Source organism: Rhinoraja longicauda, chromosome 36 (genome assembly GCF_053455715.1).
Source record: "Rhinoraja longicauda isolate Sanriku21f chromosome 36, sRhiLon1.1, whole genome shotgun sequence".
Classification (NCBI taxonomy): domain Eukaryota; kingdom Metazoa; phylum Chordata; class Chondrichthyes; order Rajiformes; family Arhynchobatidae; genus Rhinoraja; species Rhinoraja longicauda.
The window spans coordinates 5,180,680-5,198,112 of record NC_135988.1 but is presented as its reverse complement, the minus strand read 5'-3'; the positions used below and the strand labels follow the sequence as shown (position 1 = coordinate 5,198,112).

At 50.1% G+C, this 17,433-nt stretch overlaps 1 protein-coding gene across 2 annotated transcripts in view; it reads right to left on the bottom strand.

The window, feature by feature from the left end:
• The window catches only part of LOC144610202 (pleckstrin homology domain-containing family A member 2-like), a 117,671-nt gene that overhangs the window by 32,334 nt on the left and 67,904 nt on the right, over nucleotides 1-17,433 (bottom strand). For both annotated transcript variants that reach the window (XM_078428773.1, XM_078428774.1), the window contains exon 5: nucleotides 9,571-9,668. In XM_078428773.1, coding sequence (XP_078284899.1) covers nucleotides 9,571-9,668 — 98 coding nt within the window. The remainder of the gene's footprint in view (nucleotides 1-9,570; nucleotides 9,669-17,433) is intronic.

The following is a 17,433-nucleotide window of genomic DNA, read 5'->3' as shown; positions in this document are numbered from 1 at the left end:
TCTGACTAAATAAATGTCTCCTCATCTCCTTCCTAAAAGAACGTCCTTTAATTCTGAGGCTGTGACTTCTGGTCCCAGACTCTCCAACTAGTGGAAACATTCTCTCCACATCCACTCTATCCAAGCCTTTAACGATTCTGTATGTTTCAATGAGGTCCCCCCTCATTCTTCCAAACTCCAGCGAGTACAGGCCCAATGCCGACAAACGCTCATCACAGGTTAACCCACTCATTCCTGGGATCATTCTTGTAAACCTCCTCTGGACCCTCTCCAGAGCCAGCACATCCTTCCTCACATATGGGGCCCACAATTGCTCACAATATTCCAAATGCGGCCTGACCAGTGCCTTGTAGAGCCTCAGCATTACATCCCTATCAATGACCCACAACTCCTCTCTTCACCCACCCCAGTATCAGGGAAGCAAATGATTAGACACACAGAGTCTTTACTTTAGACTTTAGATTTTAGAGATACAGCGTGGAAACACTGTAGCCCGGGGGCTGCTGTCGTCTTGGACAGTGTAGGCCCGGACACTAGGCCCGGACGCTCTAGGCCTGGATGCTGTAGGCCCAGACACTTTAGCCCGGGGGCCGCTGTCGTCCCGGACAGTGTAGGCCCGAACAGTGTAGGCCCGGACAGTGTAGGACCGGGCACCGCCCTAACGGAGGTTGCGTAGCAACCCGCCTCCCGGCCCGGGCGGCCGCCATTGGTGGAGCGGGAGCACGTGGCCGCTGGCTAGGTGAGGTCACGTGGGGCGCGGGGCGGTGATGTCACCCTTTGTCCCTTATTTGGGAGTGAGGAAGTTGGCAACCCTAGATATGGGCCAAATTCAGGCAGGTGGGACTAGTGCAGATGGGGCAGCTTGGGCATGTTGGGCCAAAGGGCCTGTTTCCTTGCTCTATGACTCTCTAATTAACCCACGCACCATCCCGCCCGACCCACTCGCCCGCATGAAAACCAGCAGGGGTGAAGGGCCACAAATGAAAGGCACTTAAAAGGGACAAATAAATAACTCCAAAACCACAAATTAACATTTAAGACTAAAGGATGAGAATCTGCCTTATACTGTCAAATCCAATTTTACTTCTGCTCGTTTAGTTCAGTTTAGTTTAGTTGAGAGATACAGAGCGGAAACTGGCCATTTCGGCCCACCGAGTCCGCTCCGACCAGCGATCCCCGCACATTAACACTATCCTACACCCACTAGGGACAATTTACATTGTTATACCAAGTCAATCTACCTACAAACCTGTACATCTTTGGAGTGTGGGAGGAAACCGGAGTACCCGGAAAAACCCCACGGGGAGAAGGTACAAACTCCGTCCAGACAGCGCCCGTAGTCAGGCTCGAGCCTGGGACCCGGGTCTCTGGCGCTGTTAGGCAGCAACTCTACCGCTGCGCCACCATGCCACCCTACGGCCGTATCCAGAGGATTGAGGGAGGACGTTTGAAGTAGAGTGTATACAATCATGAGGGGGACTCACCTTCCCGCCCACAGGTGGATGTGGAGAGAATGCTTAAGACACAAAAAGTCGGACTAACTCAGCGGGACAGGCAGCGTCTCTGGAGAGAAGGGCTCCTTCTCATCAGGGAGGAACTAGGGGCTACGGTTAGAAATTACGGAGTTGCTTATGGTTTCAGACGGAAATGAGTCAATCTTTCTGAGGCCCGTGAGCCGTTGAGTCTGTTTGCAGGTGGAGGTGGTTAGAGTCTTGGCGTGCAAGTGGGTGAAAGGTAACCGTACGTAGGAAAGAAAACTGCAGACGCTGGTTTATATCGAAAGCAGACACGAAATGCTGGAGTAACTCAGCGGGTCAGGCAGCATCTCTGGAGAGAAGGAATGGGTGACGTTTCGGGTCGAGACCCTTCCTCAGGCTGAAGAAGGGTCTCGTAGATAAGTGTGAGGTTATTCACTTTGGAAGTAAGAATAGAAAGGCAGATTATTATCTGAATGGTGTCAAGTTAGGAGGAGGGGGAGTTCAACCAGATCTGGGTGTCCTAGTGCATCAGTCAATGAAAGGAAGCATGCAGGTACAGCAGGCAGTGAAGAAAGCCAATGGAATGTTGGCCTTCGTAACAAGAGGAGTTGAGTATAGGAGCAAAGAGGTCCTTCTACAGTTGTACCGGGCCCTGGTGAGACCGCACCTGGAGTACTGTGTGCAGTTTTGATCTCCAAATTTGAGGAAGGATATTCTTGCTATGGAGGGCGTGCAGCGTAGGTTCACTAGGTTAATTCCCGGAATGGCGGGACTGTCGTATGTTGAAAGGCTGGAGCGATTGGGCTTGTATACACTGGAATTTAGAAGGATGAGGGGGGATCTTATTGAAACATATAAGATAATTAGGGGATTGGACACATTAGAGGCAGATAACATGTTCCCAATGTTGGGGGAGTCCAGAACAAGGGGCCACAGTTTAAGAATAAGGGGTAGGCCATTTAGAACGGAGATGAGGAAGAACTTTTTCAGTCAGAGGGTGGTGAAGGTGTGGAATTCTCTGCCTCAGAAGGCAGTGGAAGCCAGTTCGTTGGATGCTTTCAAGAGAGAGCTGGATAGAGCTCTTAAGGATAGCGGAGTGAGGGGGTATGGGGAGAAGGCAGGAACGGGGTACTGATTGAGAGTGATCAGCCATGATCGCATTGAATGGCGGTGCTGGCTCGAAGGGCTGAATGGCCTACTCCTGCACCTATTGTCTATTGTCTATTGACCCAAAACATCACCCATTCCTTCTCTCCCAAGATGCTGCCTGATCCGCCAAGTTCAAACTTATGTCAGGGGAGGGGGAAGGACAAAGATAGGATGTAGTCGGAGACAGGAAGACTGGTGGGAGATCTGGAAGGGGGAGGGGATAGAGAGGGAAAGCAGGGACTATCTGAAATTAGAGAGGTCAATGTTGATACCGTTCAGGTGTAAGCTGCCCAAGCGAAATATGAGGTGCTGTTCCTCTAATTTGCGCTGGGCCTGACGCTGACATTGGAGGAGGCCTATGACAGAGAGGTCAGATTAGGAGTGGGAGGGGGAGTTGATGTGCTCAGCCACCGGGAGATCAGGTTGGTTGAGTTGGACTGAGCGAAGGCGTTGAGCGAAACGATCGCCGAGCCTGCACTTGGTCTCGCCGATATAGAGTAGTTGACACCTGGAACAGCGGATACAGTGAATGAGGTTGGAGGAGGTGCAGGTGAACCTCTGCCTCACCTGGAAAGACTGTTTGGGTCCTTGGATGGAGTTGAGGGGGGAGGTAAAGGGACAGGTGTTGCATCTCGTGCGGTTGCAGGGGCAAGTGCCCGGGGAGGGGGTGGTTTGGGTGGGAAGGGACGAGTGGACCAGGGAGTTACGGAGGGAACGGTCTCTGCAGAACGCAGAAAGGGGTGGAGATGGGAAGATGTGGCCAGTAGTGGGGTCCCGTTGGAGGTGGCAGAAATGTTGGAGGGTACCGTGAGTAGACAGAATCACAGAGCTGAGGTATCGGGCACTCAATGGGCAGTCACGGTGGCGCAGCGGTAGAGTTGCTGCCTTACAGCGCTTACGGCGTCAGCAAACCCGGGTTCGATCCCGACTGCGGGCGCTGTCCGTACGGAGTTTGTACGTTCTCCCCGTGACCTGCGTTGGTTTTGTCCAAGATCTTCGGTTTCCTCCCACACTCCAAAGACATACAGGTTTGTGGGTTAATTGGCTTGGTATAAATGTAAAATTGCCCACATGTGGATGTGTTAGTCCCACATCCTAAACAATGTGTGTAGGACATTGTTAATGTGCGGGGATCGCTGGTCGGAACGGACTCGGTGGGCCGAAGGGCCTGTTTCCGCGCTGAATCTCTAAACTAAACTAATGGCGCAGCAGCTTTGAGAGGCCGAGTGGCCGATTCCTACTCCTAACTAGTCGGCCCTTTCTGATCTTCCCAATTAGCCAGTACTCTTAGCTAGACTGAGGGCCAACCACAGGTAACCTAGAGGCAGACACTTACAGCGCTGAAGGGGAAGTGGGGGTGGGGGGGGGGGGGGGGGTGGGGGGGAGTGGGGGGGTGGGGGGTTGGGGGGAGAGATTGCTTTGAAGCACCAGGAGTGAAGGCAGGTAGGCAAAAAGTTGGCACAAACCAGTGTTAGTCTCGAAGGGCCGAGTGGTCTCCTCTGCCCTTTGTAATCTGTAGAATTCTCTGCCACAGAAGGCAGTGGAGGCCAATTCACTGGATGCTTTCAAGAGAGAGTTAGATTTAGCTCTTAGGGCTAACGGGATCAAGGGGTGTGTGGAAAAATTAGGAACGGGGTACTGATTCTGGACGATCAGCCATGATCCCATTGAATGGCGGTGCTGGCTCGAAGGGCTGAATGGTCGACTCCTGCACCTATTTTCTATGGTTTCTATGTTGCTATGTGGGGGTTGGAGGAGGTACAGGTGAACCTCGAAGACCCAAACAGTCTTTCTAGGTGAGGCAGAGTTCACCTGCACCTCCTCCAACAGCCTGCTGCAAGCCCCATAACCTGGGTTGGTTGAGGACACAGGTGAGCGACTCTAAAGAGGGGGTCCAACAATGCAGTCCATCACTAAGGGGGGAGCTGAGCCCCCTCCTCACTCCACTGCCATGGAGAAGCCCATCGGGTGCGGGGACATCAAAGTCCTGGAGTCAAGCAGAACAGTAACAGGCCCATCGGCCCAAGTCGTCCATGCCACCCAAGCTAGTCCCATTTGACCCACATCTCCCTTCCTATCCGTGTCCCTGTCCAAATGTCTTTTTAATTGCTGAGGAAAATAACTGCAGATGCTGGTTTAAATCGAAGGTAGACACAAAATGCTGGAGTAACTCAGCGGGTCAGGCAGCATACGATATATCCAATAGACAATAGGTGCAGGAGGAGGCCATTCGGCCCTTCGAGCCAGCACCACCATTCAATGTGATCATGGCTGATCATTCTCAATCAGTACCCCGTTCCTGCCTTCTCCCCATACCCCCTGACTCCGCTATCCTTAAGAGCTCTATCTAGCTCTCTCTTGAATGCATTCAGAGAATTGGCCTCCACTGCCTTCTGAGGCAGTGAATTCCACAGATTTGCAACTGAAAAGGTTTTTCCTCATCTCCGTTCTAAATGTATAAGAAAATAACTGAAGATGCTGGTACAAATCGATTTATTCACAAAATGCTGGAGTAACTCAGCAGGTCGGGCAGCATTTCGGGAGAGAAGGAATGGGTGACGTTTCGGGTCGAGATCCTTCTTGCTCGGTTTGCCCTTCTTCAGACTGATGTCAGGGGGGCGGGACAAAGGAAGGATATAGGTGGAGACAGGAAGATAGAGGGAGATCTGGGAAGGAGGAGGGGAAGAGAGGGACAGAGGAACTATCTAAAGTTGTAGATGGCCTGCCCCTTATTCTTAAACTGTGGCCCCTGGTTCTGGACTCCCCCAACATTGGGAACATGTTTCCTGCCTCTAACGTGTCCAACCCCTTAATAACCTTATATGTTTCGATAAGATCTCCTCTCATCCTAAATTCCAGTGTATACAAGCCTAGTCGCTCCAGTCTTTCAACAAATGACAGTCCCGCCATTCCAGGAATTAACCTAATGAACCTATGCTGAACCTGATGAGGATGTTGTACGCCCTCAATAGCAAGAATATCCTTCCTCAAATTTGTAGACCAAAACTGCACACAGTACTCCAGGTGTGGTCTCACTAGTTTACCTGCCTCTAACGTGTCCAACCCCTTAATAATCTTATATGTTTCGATAAGATCCCCTCTCGTCCTTCTAAATTCCAGTGTGCACAAGCCTAGCCGCTCTGGGGAGAGAAGGAATGGGTGACGTTTTGGGTCGAGGCCCTTCTTCTGACGTCAGTTAGCATCTGCAGTTAGTTCCTTCCAACACACTTTGTCTGTGGCCCTGTACAGATATGGGATGGAACCCTTGGGGTGCTCCACCCCTGCCCTGCGGTCACCACTGCTAACGGTGGGGGCCACAGTCAACCCATTGAGGAGTGAGTACTGTCACGATGGCGGGAACGGGAAACCGAGAACCGACCCTGCTTCAGAGTCGGACACAAAACTCAGCGGTGGACATACAATGCTGGAGTAACTCAGCGGGTCAGGCAGCATCTCTGGGGAGAAGGAATGTCACGCTGTGAAAACGGAGAGGATGAGACGGAGTTTCTTCCCACAGGCCATCAGGACTGTCAACTTTTATAACTCCAGGGACTAAATTTTGTCTACACTATATTAACTTTATTTATATGCTGTAACAGTAATTCTTTTTTGTGCACAATCCGCAGGCATTGCCACTTTCATTTCACTGCACATCGTGTGTGTGTGTATGTGACATATAAACTTCACTTGACTTGACTTGACGTTTCAGGTCAAGACCCCTTCTTCAGACTGAAGAGGTTTATCGACCCGAAACGTCACCCATTCCTTCTCTCCAGAGATGCTGCCTGACCCGCTGAGTTACTCCAGCATTGTGTGTCTACCTCTTTTAAATGCTGTTTTGTACCTGCCTCAACGACCTCCTCTGGCAGCTCGTTCCACATAACCACCACCTTCTGTGTGGAAAAAGGTTCCTATTAAATCTTTCCCCTCTCACCTTAAACCTATCTCCTCTGGTTCTTGATTCCTTTACCATGGGTGAAAAACTCTGTGCCTTCACTCAATCTGGATGGCACAGAGGTGCAGCAGCAGGACGTACACCGAGATCTGGGTGTCCTAGTGCATCAGTCACTGAAAGGAGCATGCAGGTACAGCAGGCAGTGAAGAAAGCCAATGGAATGTTGGCCTTCATAACAAGAGGAGTTGAGTATAGGAGCAAAGAGGTCCTTCTGCAGTTGTACAGGGCCCTAGTGAGACCACACCTGGAGTACTGTGTGCAGTTTTGGTCTACAAATTTGAGGAAGGATATTCTTGCTATTGAGGGCGTACAACATCCTCATCAGGTTCAGCATTGGTTCATTAGGTTAATTCCTGGAATGGCGGGACTGTCATATGTTGAAAGACTGGAGCGACTAGGCTTGTATACACTGGAATTTAGGATGAGAGGAGATCTTATCGAAACATATAAGATTATTAAGGGGATGGACACGTTAGAGGCAGGAAACATGTTCCCAATGTCGGGGGAGTCCAGAACAAGGGGCCACAGTGTAAGAATAAGGGGTAGGCCATTTAGAACTGAGATGAGGAAAAACTTTTTCAGTCAGAGAGTTGTGAATCTGTGGAAATCTCTGCCTCAGAAGGCAGTGGAGGCCAATTCTCTGAATGCATTCAAGAGAGAGCTGGATAGAGCTCTTAAGGATAGCGGAGTCAGGGGGTATGGGGAGAAGGCAGGAACGGGGTACTGATTGAGAATGATCAGCCATGATCACATTGAATGGCGGTGCTGGCTCGAAGGGCCGAATGGCCTCCTCCTGCACCTATTGTCTATTGTCTATTGTCAGAGATGTTGCCTTACTGGGGTCGATCCTGATTATGGATGCTGTCTGTACGGAGTTTGTACGTTCTCCATCTGACCACGTGGGTTTCTTCCGGGTGCTCTGGTTTCCTCCCACACTCCAAAGACGTGCAGGCTTGTAAGTTAATTGGCTTCTGTAAATTGTCCCTCGTGTGTTGTGTGGTGTTAGTGGACTTGCTGGGCTGAAGGGCCTGTTTCCACACTGTATCTCTAAAATCTAAACTAAAGTCTATTTATTCCCCTCATGATTTTATACACCTCTATGAGATCATCCCTCAGCCTCCGACAGTCCAGGAAATAAAGTCCTATTCTGTGCAACCTCTTCCCGTAACTCAGGGCCACAGGTCCTGACAACATCCTCATCAGGTTCAGCGTAGATTCACCAGGTTAATTCCCGGGATGGCGGGACTGACATATGATGAAATAATGGGTCGACTGGGCTTATATTCACTGGAATTTAGAAGGATGAGAGGGGATCTTATAGAAACATATAAAATTCTTCAGGGTTTGGAGAGGCTAGATGCAGGAAAAATGTTCCCGATGTTAGGGGGAGTCCAGAACCAGGGGTCACAGAATAAGGGGTAGGTCATTTAGGACTGAGATGAGGAAAAACATTTTCACCCAGAGAGTTGTGAATCTGTGGAATTCTCTGCCACAGAAGGCAGTGGAGGCCGATTCACTGGAAGTATTCAACAGAGAGTTAGATTTAGCTCTTAGGGCTAACGGAATCAAGGGATATGGGGAGAAAGCAGGAACGGGGTACTGGTTTTGGATGATCAGCCATGATCGTGTTGAATGGCGGTGCTGGCTCGAAGGGCCGAATGGCCTACTCCTGCACCTATTTTGTAAGTTTCTATGTTTCTATGCTAGCTTTCACAGGTGGGTGCATTGAGTATAAGGGTCAGGACGGCATGCAGCTGCATTACAGGATGTATTTGGAGTGTTTTGTGCAGTTCTGGTCACCCCATTACAGGAATGGTGTGCAGGCTTTGAAAAGAGTGAAGAGGAGGTTCACCAGAACACAGGCCGGATTTGGGGGTTTCAGCTACAGGGAGAGGTTGGATCAGCCATGATCATATTGAATGGCGGTGTTGGCTCGAAGGGCCAAATGGCCCACTCCTGCACCTGTGAGGCTATCCATTTTGGTGGTAAGAATAGGAAGGCACATTATTATCTGAATGGTGTCAAGTTAGGAAAAGGGGACGTACAATGAGATCTGGGTGCCCTAGTGCATCTGTCACTGAAAGGAAGCATGCAGGTACAGCAGGCAGTGAAGAAAGCCAATGGAATGCTGGCCTTCATAACAAGAGGAGTTGAGTATAAGAGCAAAGAAGTCCTTCTGCAGTTGTATACACTGGAATTTAGAAGGATGAGAGGGGATAAGATTATTAAGGGGTTGGACACGTTAGAGGCAGGAAACATGTTCCCAATGTTGGGGGAGTCCAGAACAAGGGGCCACAGTTTAAGAATAAGGGGTAGGCCATTTAGAACGGAGATGAGAAAAAACTTTTTCAGTCAGAGAGTTGTGAATCTGTGGAATTCTCTGCCTCAGAAGGCAGTGGAGGCCAATTCTCTGAATGCATTCAAGAGAGAGCTAGATAGAGCTCTTAAGGATAGCGGAGTCAGGGGGTATGGGGAGAAGGCAGGAACGGGGTACTGATTGAGAATGATGAGCCATGATCACATTGAATGGTGGTGCTGGCCAGAAGGGCTGAATGGCCTCCTCCTGCACCTATTGTCTATTGTCTATTTTCTATGTTTCCAAGTTACTAAATCTTCTCTGCAACCTTTCTGCTTAATGGTATCTTTCCTTTCGCAAGGTGACCAAAACCGAACACACAGTGTCTTGTACAACCAAGGTCTTGTACAACAGTAACACAATGTCACAACTTCTACGTGCAGGAAGGAACTGCTGATGCTGCTTGAAACCAAAGATAGACACAGAAAGCTGGAGTAACTCAGCGGGTCAGGCAGCATCTCTGGAGGGAAGGAATGGGTGACGTTTCGGGTCGAGACCCTTCTTAAGTCTGAAGTCACCTATTCCTTTTCTCCAGTTGAGTTACCCCAGCTTTCTGTGTCTACCTTCGGTGCCAACGACTGTATTAAATTCCCCGCCTGATTAAATGGATGAGAGATGAAAGTAAAACTTACTGTAATCTTGCAGGACTTGTTCAAGGCTTCGACCCAGTCAAGGAGATCCTTCTTGTCATTGGCCAGAAGAAAGTACCGACGGTGGGCTGCATTTATTGCTGCCATTAAAACAGAAATGTTTCGGTCAGGCAAGTTAGTTTGAGAAAGCAAATACTTGCCAGATTCCACCTCATAACACAGCTGTGAGTCAGGAGAGTCTAAGGATTCACATGAAGAGAGTTTGATGGCACTGGGCCTGCACCGGCTGGAGTTTAGAAGGATCAGGGAGGGGACCTCATTGAAACTTACCGAATAGTGAAAACCTTGGATGGAGTGGATGTGGAGAGGGTGCTTCCACTAGTGGGAGAGCCAAGGACTAGAGGTCACAGCCTCAGAATTAAAGGACGTTCCTTTAGGAAGGAGATGAGGAGGAATTTCTTTAGTCAGAGGCTGGCAAATCTGTGGAATCCTTTGCCACAGAAGGCAGTGGAGGCCGAATCAATGGATTTTTTAAAGGCAGAGATAGATAAGGTTCTTGATTAGTACGGGTGTCAGGGGTGATGGGGAGAGGGCAGGAGAAAGGGGTTAGGAGGGAGAGATGGATCAGCCACGATTGAATGGCGGAGTAGACTTGATGGGCCGAATGGCCTAATTCTGCTCCTATCACTTATGGCCTTATGACTACGGTCTCCACTGCCCCAGCACTGAACGTCAGAAGCGCTGGGTGGGCTTTGACTGGTTTTACAGGGACGCTCTGAGCTCTGAGGTCCTCTGAAACGCCCCAGCAAACTGAGGAGAGATGTTGTTGACAGTGGTAGCCACAGAACATAGGACTCAGAACCAAAGATACTAGAGGAACAAGATGGACCACTCCGTCGAAATCGCCCATACTGAAGTGCAGTACGCAAAGGAGCGTGACGTCCGCCATTTTAGTAAGCAAAACCCGCCGTTCGCTCTGCCTCTCGCAGTGTAATCAGTGTTTTGGGGGAACAGTATGTGGGATGATACCATCAAAAATGCAGAATATATCTCATCTATCAATTCACAGATTGTTGTTATTTTTCTTTTGAAATGTTTCTGTAAGTTTCTGCCTACTAAAATGGCGCCGTGACGTACTACGGTTTTTAGGGTCGAGTGGTCTATCTTGCTCTGCTCTATTATCTTTGGTCAGAACATAGTACAGCACAGATGTTAGACTTTACAGATACAGGCTGATGCTGCCTGACCTCACGAGTATTTCCAGCATCTGCGGCTCCTTGATTTTTACTTTATAAATGCATTCTCAATACGTAGCTTTTTCATATTTTAGACTTTAGAGGTACAGCGTGGAAACAGGCCCTTCAACCCACCGAGTCCGTGCCGACCAACGATCACGCCATCCACCATTGCCATCCGACCCACTAGCGGCAATTTGCAATTTACAAAAGCCAATTAACCTACAAACCCGCACGTCTTTGGAGCGTGGAAGGAAACCGGAGCACCCGGAGGAAGCCCACACGGTCACGGAGAGAACGTGCAAACTCCGTACAGACAGCACCGGTGGTCAGGATCGAACCCGGGTCTCTGGCGCTGTGAGGCAGCAACTCTACCGCCGCGCCACAGGATTAGGACTTCATCCCACAATGTCCTTGCCGAACACGACGCAGCGATAAACTCGACTCATTTGCCGGCACTTGCTCAATAACCTGCTCACCAAGTCCCAGCGTGGGTTTCAAGGCAGCCTGGCTCCAAGGAGTAGAATTCCACACGGGAGGAGGCCGTGACGACGAAGCAACATCTGACCAAAGCCAATGGTCCCCAATGGTTGGAGTCACACCTTGCAATGGGATGATGGAAATCAAAGGGTGGGGCATGGTGATAGAGCTGGGCAGTCAGAACATGATGGTGGAGCAGGGGAGGTGAGACCAAGGTGGTGGAGCAGGGCAGGTGAGACCATGGTGATGGAGATGGGGACGTGAGACCAAGGTGGTGGAGCTGGGTAGTCAGAACATGGTGGTGGAGCAGGGGAGGTGAGACCATGGTGGTGGAGCAGGGGAGGTGAGACCATGGTGGTGGAGCAGGGGAGGTCAGGGCATGGTGCTAGAGCTGGGGAAGTCAGAACATGGTGATGGAGCAGGGGAGGTCAGACCATGGTGGTGGAGCAGGTCGGACCATGGTGGAGAGCAGGGGAGGTCAGGGCATGGTGGTAGAGCAGGGGAAGTCAGAACTTAGTGGTGGTGCAGAAGGTCAGGGCTTGATGGTGGAGCAGGAGAGGTCAGGCATGGCTGTAGACCAAGGGAGTTAGGGTCATGGTGGCAGATCAGGGGAGTTAGGGTCACGGCCATAGATTAGAGGAGTTAGGGTCATGGTGGTAGAGCAGGGGAGGTCAGGGCATGGTGGCAGATCAGGGGAGGGAGGGTCACGGCCATAGATTAGAGGAGTTAGAGTCATGGTGGTGGATCAGGGGAGATAGGGTCATGGTGGTAGATCAGGGGAGATAGGGTCATGGTGGTAGATCAGAGGAGTTAGGGTCATGGCCATTGATCAGGGGAGTTAGGGTCATGGTAGTAGACCAGGGGAGGTCAGGGCATGGCTTAAAGCTGCCATGTTACATTGTCACAGGGCACTGTGCCCAGGAGATACCAGGGCACCAGACCCAGGCAAGGAGAAGGTGGGCAGGATGTCCCTCCCACCTGACGGAGACGGTCAGATACACAGGCAGGTGGTGGCGAAGGTGCTGCAGCTTGAAAGCTCGCCCAGAACCCAACCCTGACCTTTAAAGCTCAGCGTAACCATAGCAAGAGGATGTCACAAGTCAACGCAACGTTCTGAACTTCCTTTTTCTTGAGCTGTCGAGACCAGGAAAGGATATTGACTCAGAGTTGATTTCTGTGCTGCATTTGCTCACAACGGGCAAAAGGTACAGAAATGTGTAAACGCACACCTCCAGATTCAGGGACAGTTTCTTCCCAGCTGTTATCAGGCAACTGAACCATCCTACCACGACCAGAGAGCAGTGCTGAACTACTATCTACCTCAATGTGACCCTCGGACTATCCTTGATCGGACCTTGCACTATACGTTGTTCCCTTATCGTGTCTCGACACGCTGTAAATGGCTCATCTGTAATCATGTACTGTACTTCCACTGACTGCTTTAGCACGCAACAAAAGATTTCAACATTCCATACCACATTTCGAGTATTGTGTTCAATTCTGGGCACCGTGTTATAGGAAAGATGTTGTCAAGCTGGAAAGGGTACAGAGAAGATTTACAAAGATGTTGCCAGGACTAGAGGGTGTGAGCCACAGGGAGAAGTTGAGCAGGCTGGGTCTCTATTCCTTGGAGCGCAGGAGGGTGAGGGGTGATCTTACCGAGGTGTATAAGATCATGAGAGGGATAGATCGGGTAGACGCACAGAGTCTCTTGGCCAGAGTAGGTGAATCTAGGACCCGAGGGCATAGGTTCAAGGTGAAGAGGAAAAGATTTTAAAGGAATCTGATGAGTAACTCTTTCACACAAAGAACAAACTGCCAGAGGGCACAGTTGAGGCCGGGACTATCCCAACGCTTATGAAGCAGTTAGACAGGTACATGGATAGGACAGGTTTGGAGGGGTATGGACCAAATGCTGACAGATGGGACTAGTCACATACAAAGCCCTAAACTGGCTTGCCCTCCCCAATATCAAAAATCTTCTAACCCACCACTCTATCTCCAGGTCCATCAGGTCGGCCCTTGGGGCTACTGACTATCCCGCGGTCTAGGCTTAAGCTCAGGGGTGACCGCGCTTTTGCGGTTGCAGCTCCTAGACTGTGGAACAGCATCCCTCTCCCCATCAGAACTGCCCCCTCCATCGACTCCTTTAAGTCCAGGCTCAAAACCTATTTCTACTCCCTAGCGTTTGAGGCCCTCTGAGGGGGCGCTGTGAACTGTTTATGTATGTGCTGTTATGTTTGTGTGCCATTGCATGCTCATTTCTTAGTACCTGAACTGATGTACAGCACTTTGGTCAACGTGGGTTGTTTTTAAATGTGCTATACAAATAAAATTGACTTGACTTGACTTGACTAGAGTGGCTGGGACATGTTGGCCGGTATGGGCAAGTTGGGCCGAAGGGCCTGACTATCCCACATTGCATCACTCTATGACTCTAAATGTTTGTCACTGTACCTCAGCACAGGTGACAATAAACTACACTGAACTGAAACTGAAACTGAACTGGAGATCACATAAAACAAACTGACGGAAACAGTTTGGTGGGCTTTAACATCCTGCCAATTAATTCATTCACCCGTTGCTTATTTTGTGGCTGCTTCTTCACACCTATGTTGCCCGCAGTACCTATGTGCCACCTTGACACCCCAATCGACCAACGACGCCCAACGGAATCTCACATTCATAGAAACTTAGGAACATGGAAAATAGGTGGAGGAGTAGGCCATTTGGCCCTTCGAGCCAGCACCGCCATTCAATATGATCCTGGCTGATCATCCAAAATCAGTACCCCGTTCCTGCTTTCTCCCCACATCCCTTGATTCCCTTAGCTCTAAGAGCTAAATCTAACTCACTCTTGAATACATCCAGTGAATTGGCCTCCGCTGCCTCCTGTGGCAGAGAATTCCACAGGTTCACAACTCTCTTGGTGAAAAAGTTTTTCCTCATCTCAGTCCTAAATGGCCGACCCCTTATTCTTAAACTGTGACCCCTGGTTCTGGACTTCCCCAACATCGGGAACATTTTTCCTGCATCTAGCCTGTCCAATCCTTTAAGAATATTAGATGTTTCTATAAGATCCCCTCTCACTCTTCTAAATTCCAGCAAATACAAGCCCAGTCGACCCATTCTTTCCTCATACGTCAGTCCCGCCATCCCGGGAACTAACCTGGTGAACCTACGCTGCACTCCAATAGCTATAACGTCTTTCCTCAAATTCGGAGACCAAAACTGCACACAATACGCCAGGCGCACGAGTCAGTTCGCCACTTATTTTTCTAAATTAATTGTGTGGGCCCAATCAGACCATTCTTTTCTCAGAAGACAATGGCACGGTGGCGCAGCGGTAGAGTTGCTGCCCTCCAGTGCCCAGAGATCCCGGTTCCATCCTGACTACCGGTGCTGTCTGTAAGGAGTTTGTACGTTCTCCCCGTGACCGCGTGGGTTCTCTCTGGGTGCTCTGCTTTCCTCCCACACTCCAAAGATGTGCGGTTTTGTGGGTTAATTGGCTTGGTATAGTTGTAAATTGTCCCTAGTGTGTGTAGGATAGTGTTAATGTGCGGGGATCGCTGGTTGGCATGGACTCGGCGGTCTGAAGGGCCTGTTTCCGCACTGTATCTCTAAACTAAACAATGGTTGAATGGTTCTTTATTGTCTTGTATGCACTGCAGAGTGAAATACTTTTTAGCATAGCTCACACATAAACACTTGCCATATTTTGGCACCATTTAAAAAAGAAAAAAGTCTAAAGTCCAAAGTCCGGTGGACATGAGGCCATAAGTGATAGGAGTAGAATTAGGCCATTCGGCCCATCAAGTCTACTCCGCCATTCAGTCATGGCTGATCTAACCCCATTCTTCTCTTAACCCCTGGCACCCGTACTAATCAAGAGTCTATCTATCTCTGACTTGGCCTCCACAGCCTTCTGTGGCAAAGAATCCCACAGATTCACCACCCTCTGACTAAAGGGTGGATGTACTGGAGCTCCCCCGATCCCAGGTAAGCCCAGGTAGGCCCCAGGCTGCTGCAGGGCCTACTCCATCGCCCTCGACAAGCTCGGCACACCAACCGACGTCCCTCTCCTCGCCCGACCCTTCTGTGTCCAGGGGGCGCCCCCAGCAGCCGACCTTGAAGGCACAGGAGGCAATACCCCTGTCCCTCTCCACCCGGCCCACTCCTCCCCTCTCCTCGACAACCCTCTTACCCCAGCAATCATCTCATCCGCCAGTCTCACACCACATAGATGGCATTCTGCTTTCCCACTATATAAACGAACCCGAGCGATAGGGGGAGGTTAAGGAGGCTAGGACTTCACTCCTTGGAGAGCAGAAGGCTGAGGGGTGATCTTATAGAGGTGTATAAGATCATGAGGGGAATAGATAAGTCTTTTACCCAGAGTAGGGGAATCACAAACTGAAGGACATAGGTTTAAGGGTGAGAGGGGACTGGTTTAATAGGATCCTCAGGGGAAACTTTTTTTACACAAAGGTTAGTAGGTATATGGAACGAGCTGCTGGAGGTGATGTAGGTACTATCACAACGTTTAAGGCGGCACGATGGCGCAGCGGTAGAGTTGCTGCCTTACAGCGAATGCAGCGCCGGAGACTCAGGTTCGATCCTGACTACGGGCGCCGTCTGTACGGAGTTTGTACGTTCTCCCTGTGACCTGCGTGGGTTTTCTCCGAGATCTTCGGTTTCCTCCCACACTCCAAAGACGTACATGTATGTAGGTTAATTGGCTGGGCAAATGTTTTTTTTTAAATTGTCCCTAGTGGGTGTAGGATAGTGTTAGTGTGCGGGGATCGCTGGGCGGCGCGGACCCGGTGGGCCGAAGGGCCTGTTTCTGCGCTGTATCTAAAAATCTAAAATCTAAATATTTGGGAAGGTATGTGGATAGAATAGTTTTAGAGGGATATGGGCCAAATGCAGGCAGGTGGGACTCACGTAGGTGGGGCATGTTGGTCGGCTTGGGCAAGTTTGGCCAGAAGGCCCGTTTCCACGCTGTGTGATTCTGTGACTCTGCGAGATGTGGAGCGAGGAAACAGGCTCTTCGGCCCGCCGAGTCTGCCCCAACCAACGATTCCCCACCCAGTTCCATCCTAGACCCTGGGGACAATTTACAGAAGCCAATTAGCCGACAAACCTGCACGTCTTTGGGATGCGGGAGGAGACAATAGACAATAGACAATAGACAATAGACAACAGGTGCAGGAGTAGGCCATTCGAGCCAGCACCGCCATTCACCGTGATCATGGCTGAGACCACCGGAGCAAACCCACGCGGTCACAGGGGGGCGTGCAAACTCCACACAGACAGCGCCCGAGGTCAGGATCGAAACCGGCTCGCTGGAGTTCTACCAGCTGGGCCTCATTGCCCCTGGATTCACCACCTAGTCCAGTCTTCACTGAGCGCAGACTTGACTGAGGGTGTAGAATTTCATTGGGGAAAGTTGCCAGATTTCTTGAGTCAACCAACTGGTTTCCCAACAATCCAGTGGTTATGTAGGCGATGTCACTGACACTAGATTTTTTATTCCAGGTTTATTTAATCATTTGAACTTAAATTCACCAGTCACGCTGATGTGATCCAACTCGTGTCTCGTGATCGTTTCGCCCGACCTTTGGATACGAGTCCAATTATTTCAATTAAGGAATTCTCTGTGGAATTCTCTGCAGTGGAGGCCAATTCACTGGATGTTTTCAAGAGAGAGTTAGATTTAGCTCTGAGGGCTAACGGAATCAAGGGATATGGGGGAGAAAGCAGGAACGGGGTACTGATTTGGGATGATCAGCCATGATCATATTGAATGGCGGTGCTGGCTCGAAGGGCCGAATGGCCTACTCCTGCACCTATTTGTCCACGTTTCTATGTTTCTATGAACAGGGTTTTTTTTCTATTTTATCTTTCGCCAATTTGACTGGCTTCCATCCGCAAAACGCAAACTTTGGATGTTGAATTTCCAGATTCTCCAACTTGTGTTCACTGAGTTCCAGTTACGGGCGATGTAGGGGAAAATATACGTCAACCACTCGATAACAGGGAAGACGGTACTCCGTGAAGTACTGTTGAAACGGGGAATCTCATCGGCTCTGCAGACTGCGAACATAGACATAGAAAACATAGAAAATAGGTGCAGGAGTAGGCCATTCGGCCCTTCGAGCCTGCACCGCCATTCAATATGATCATGGCT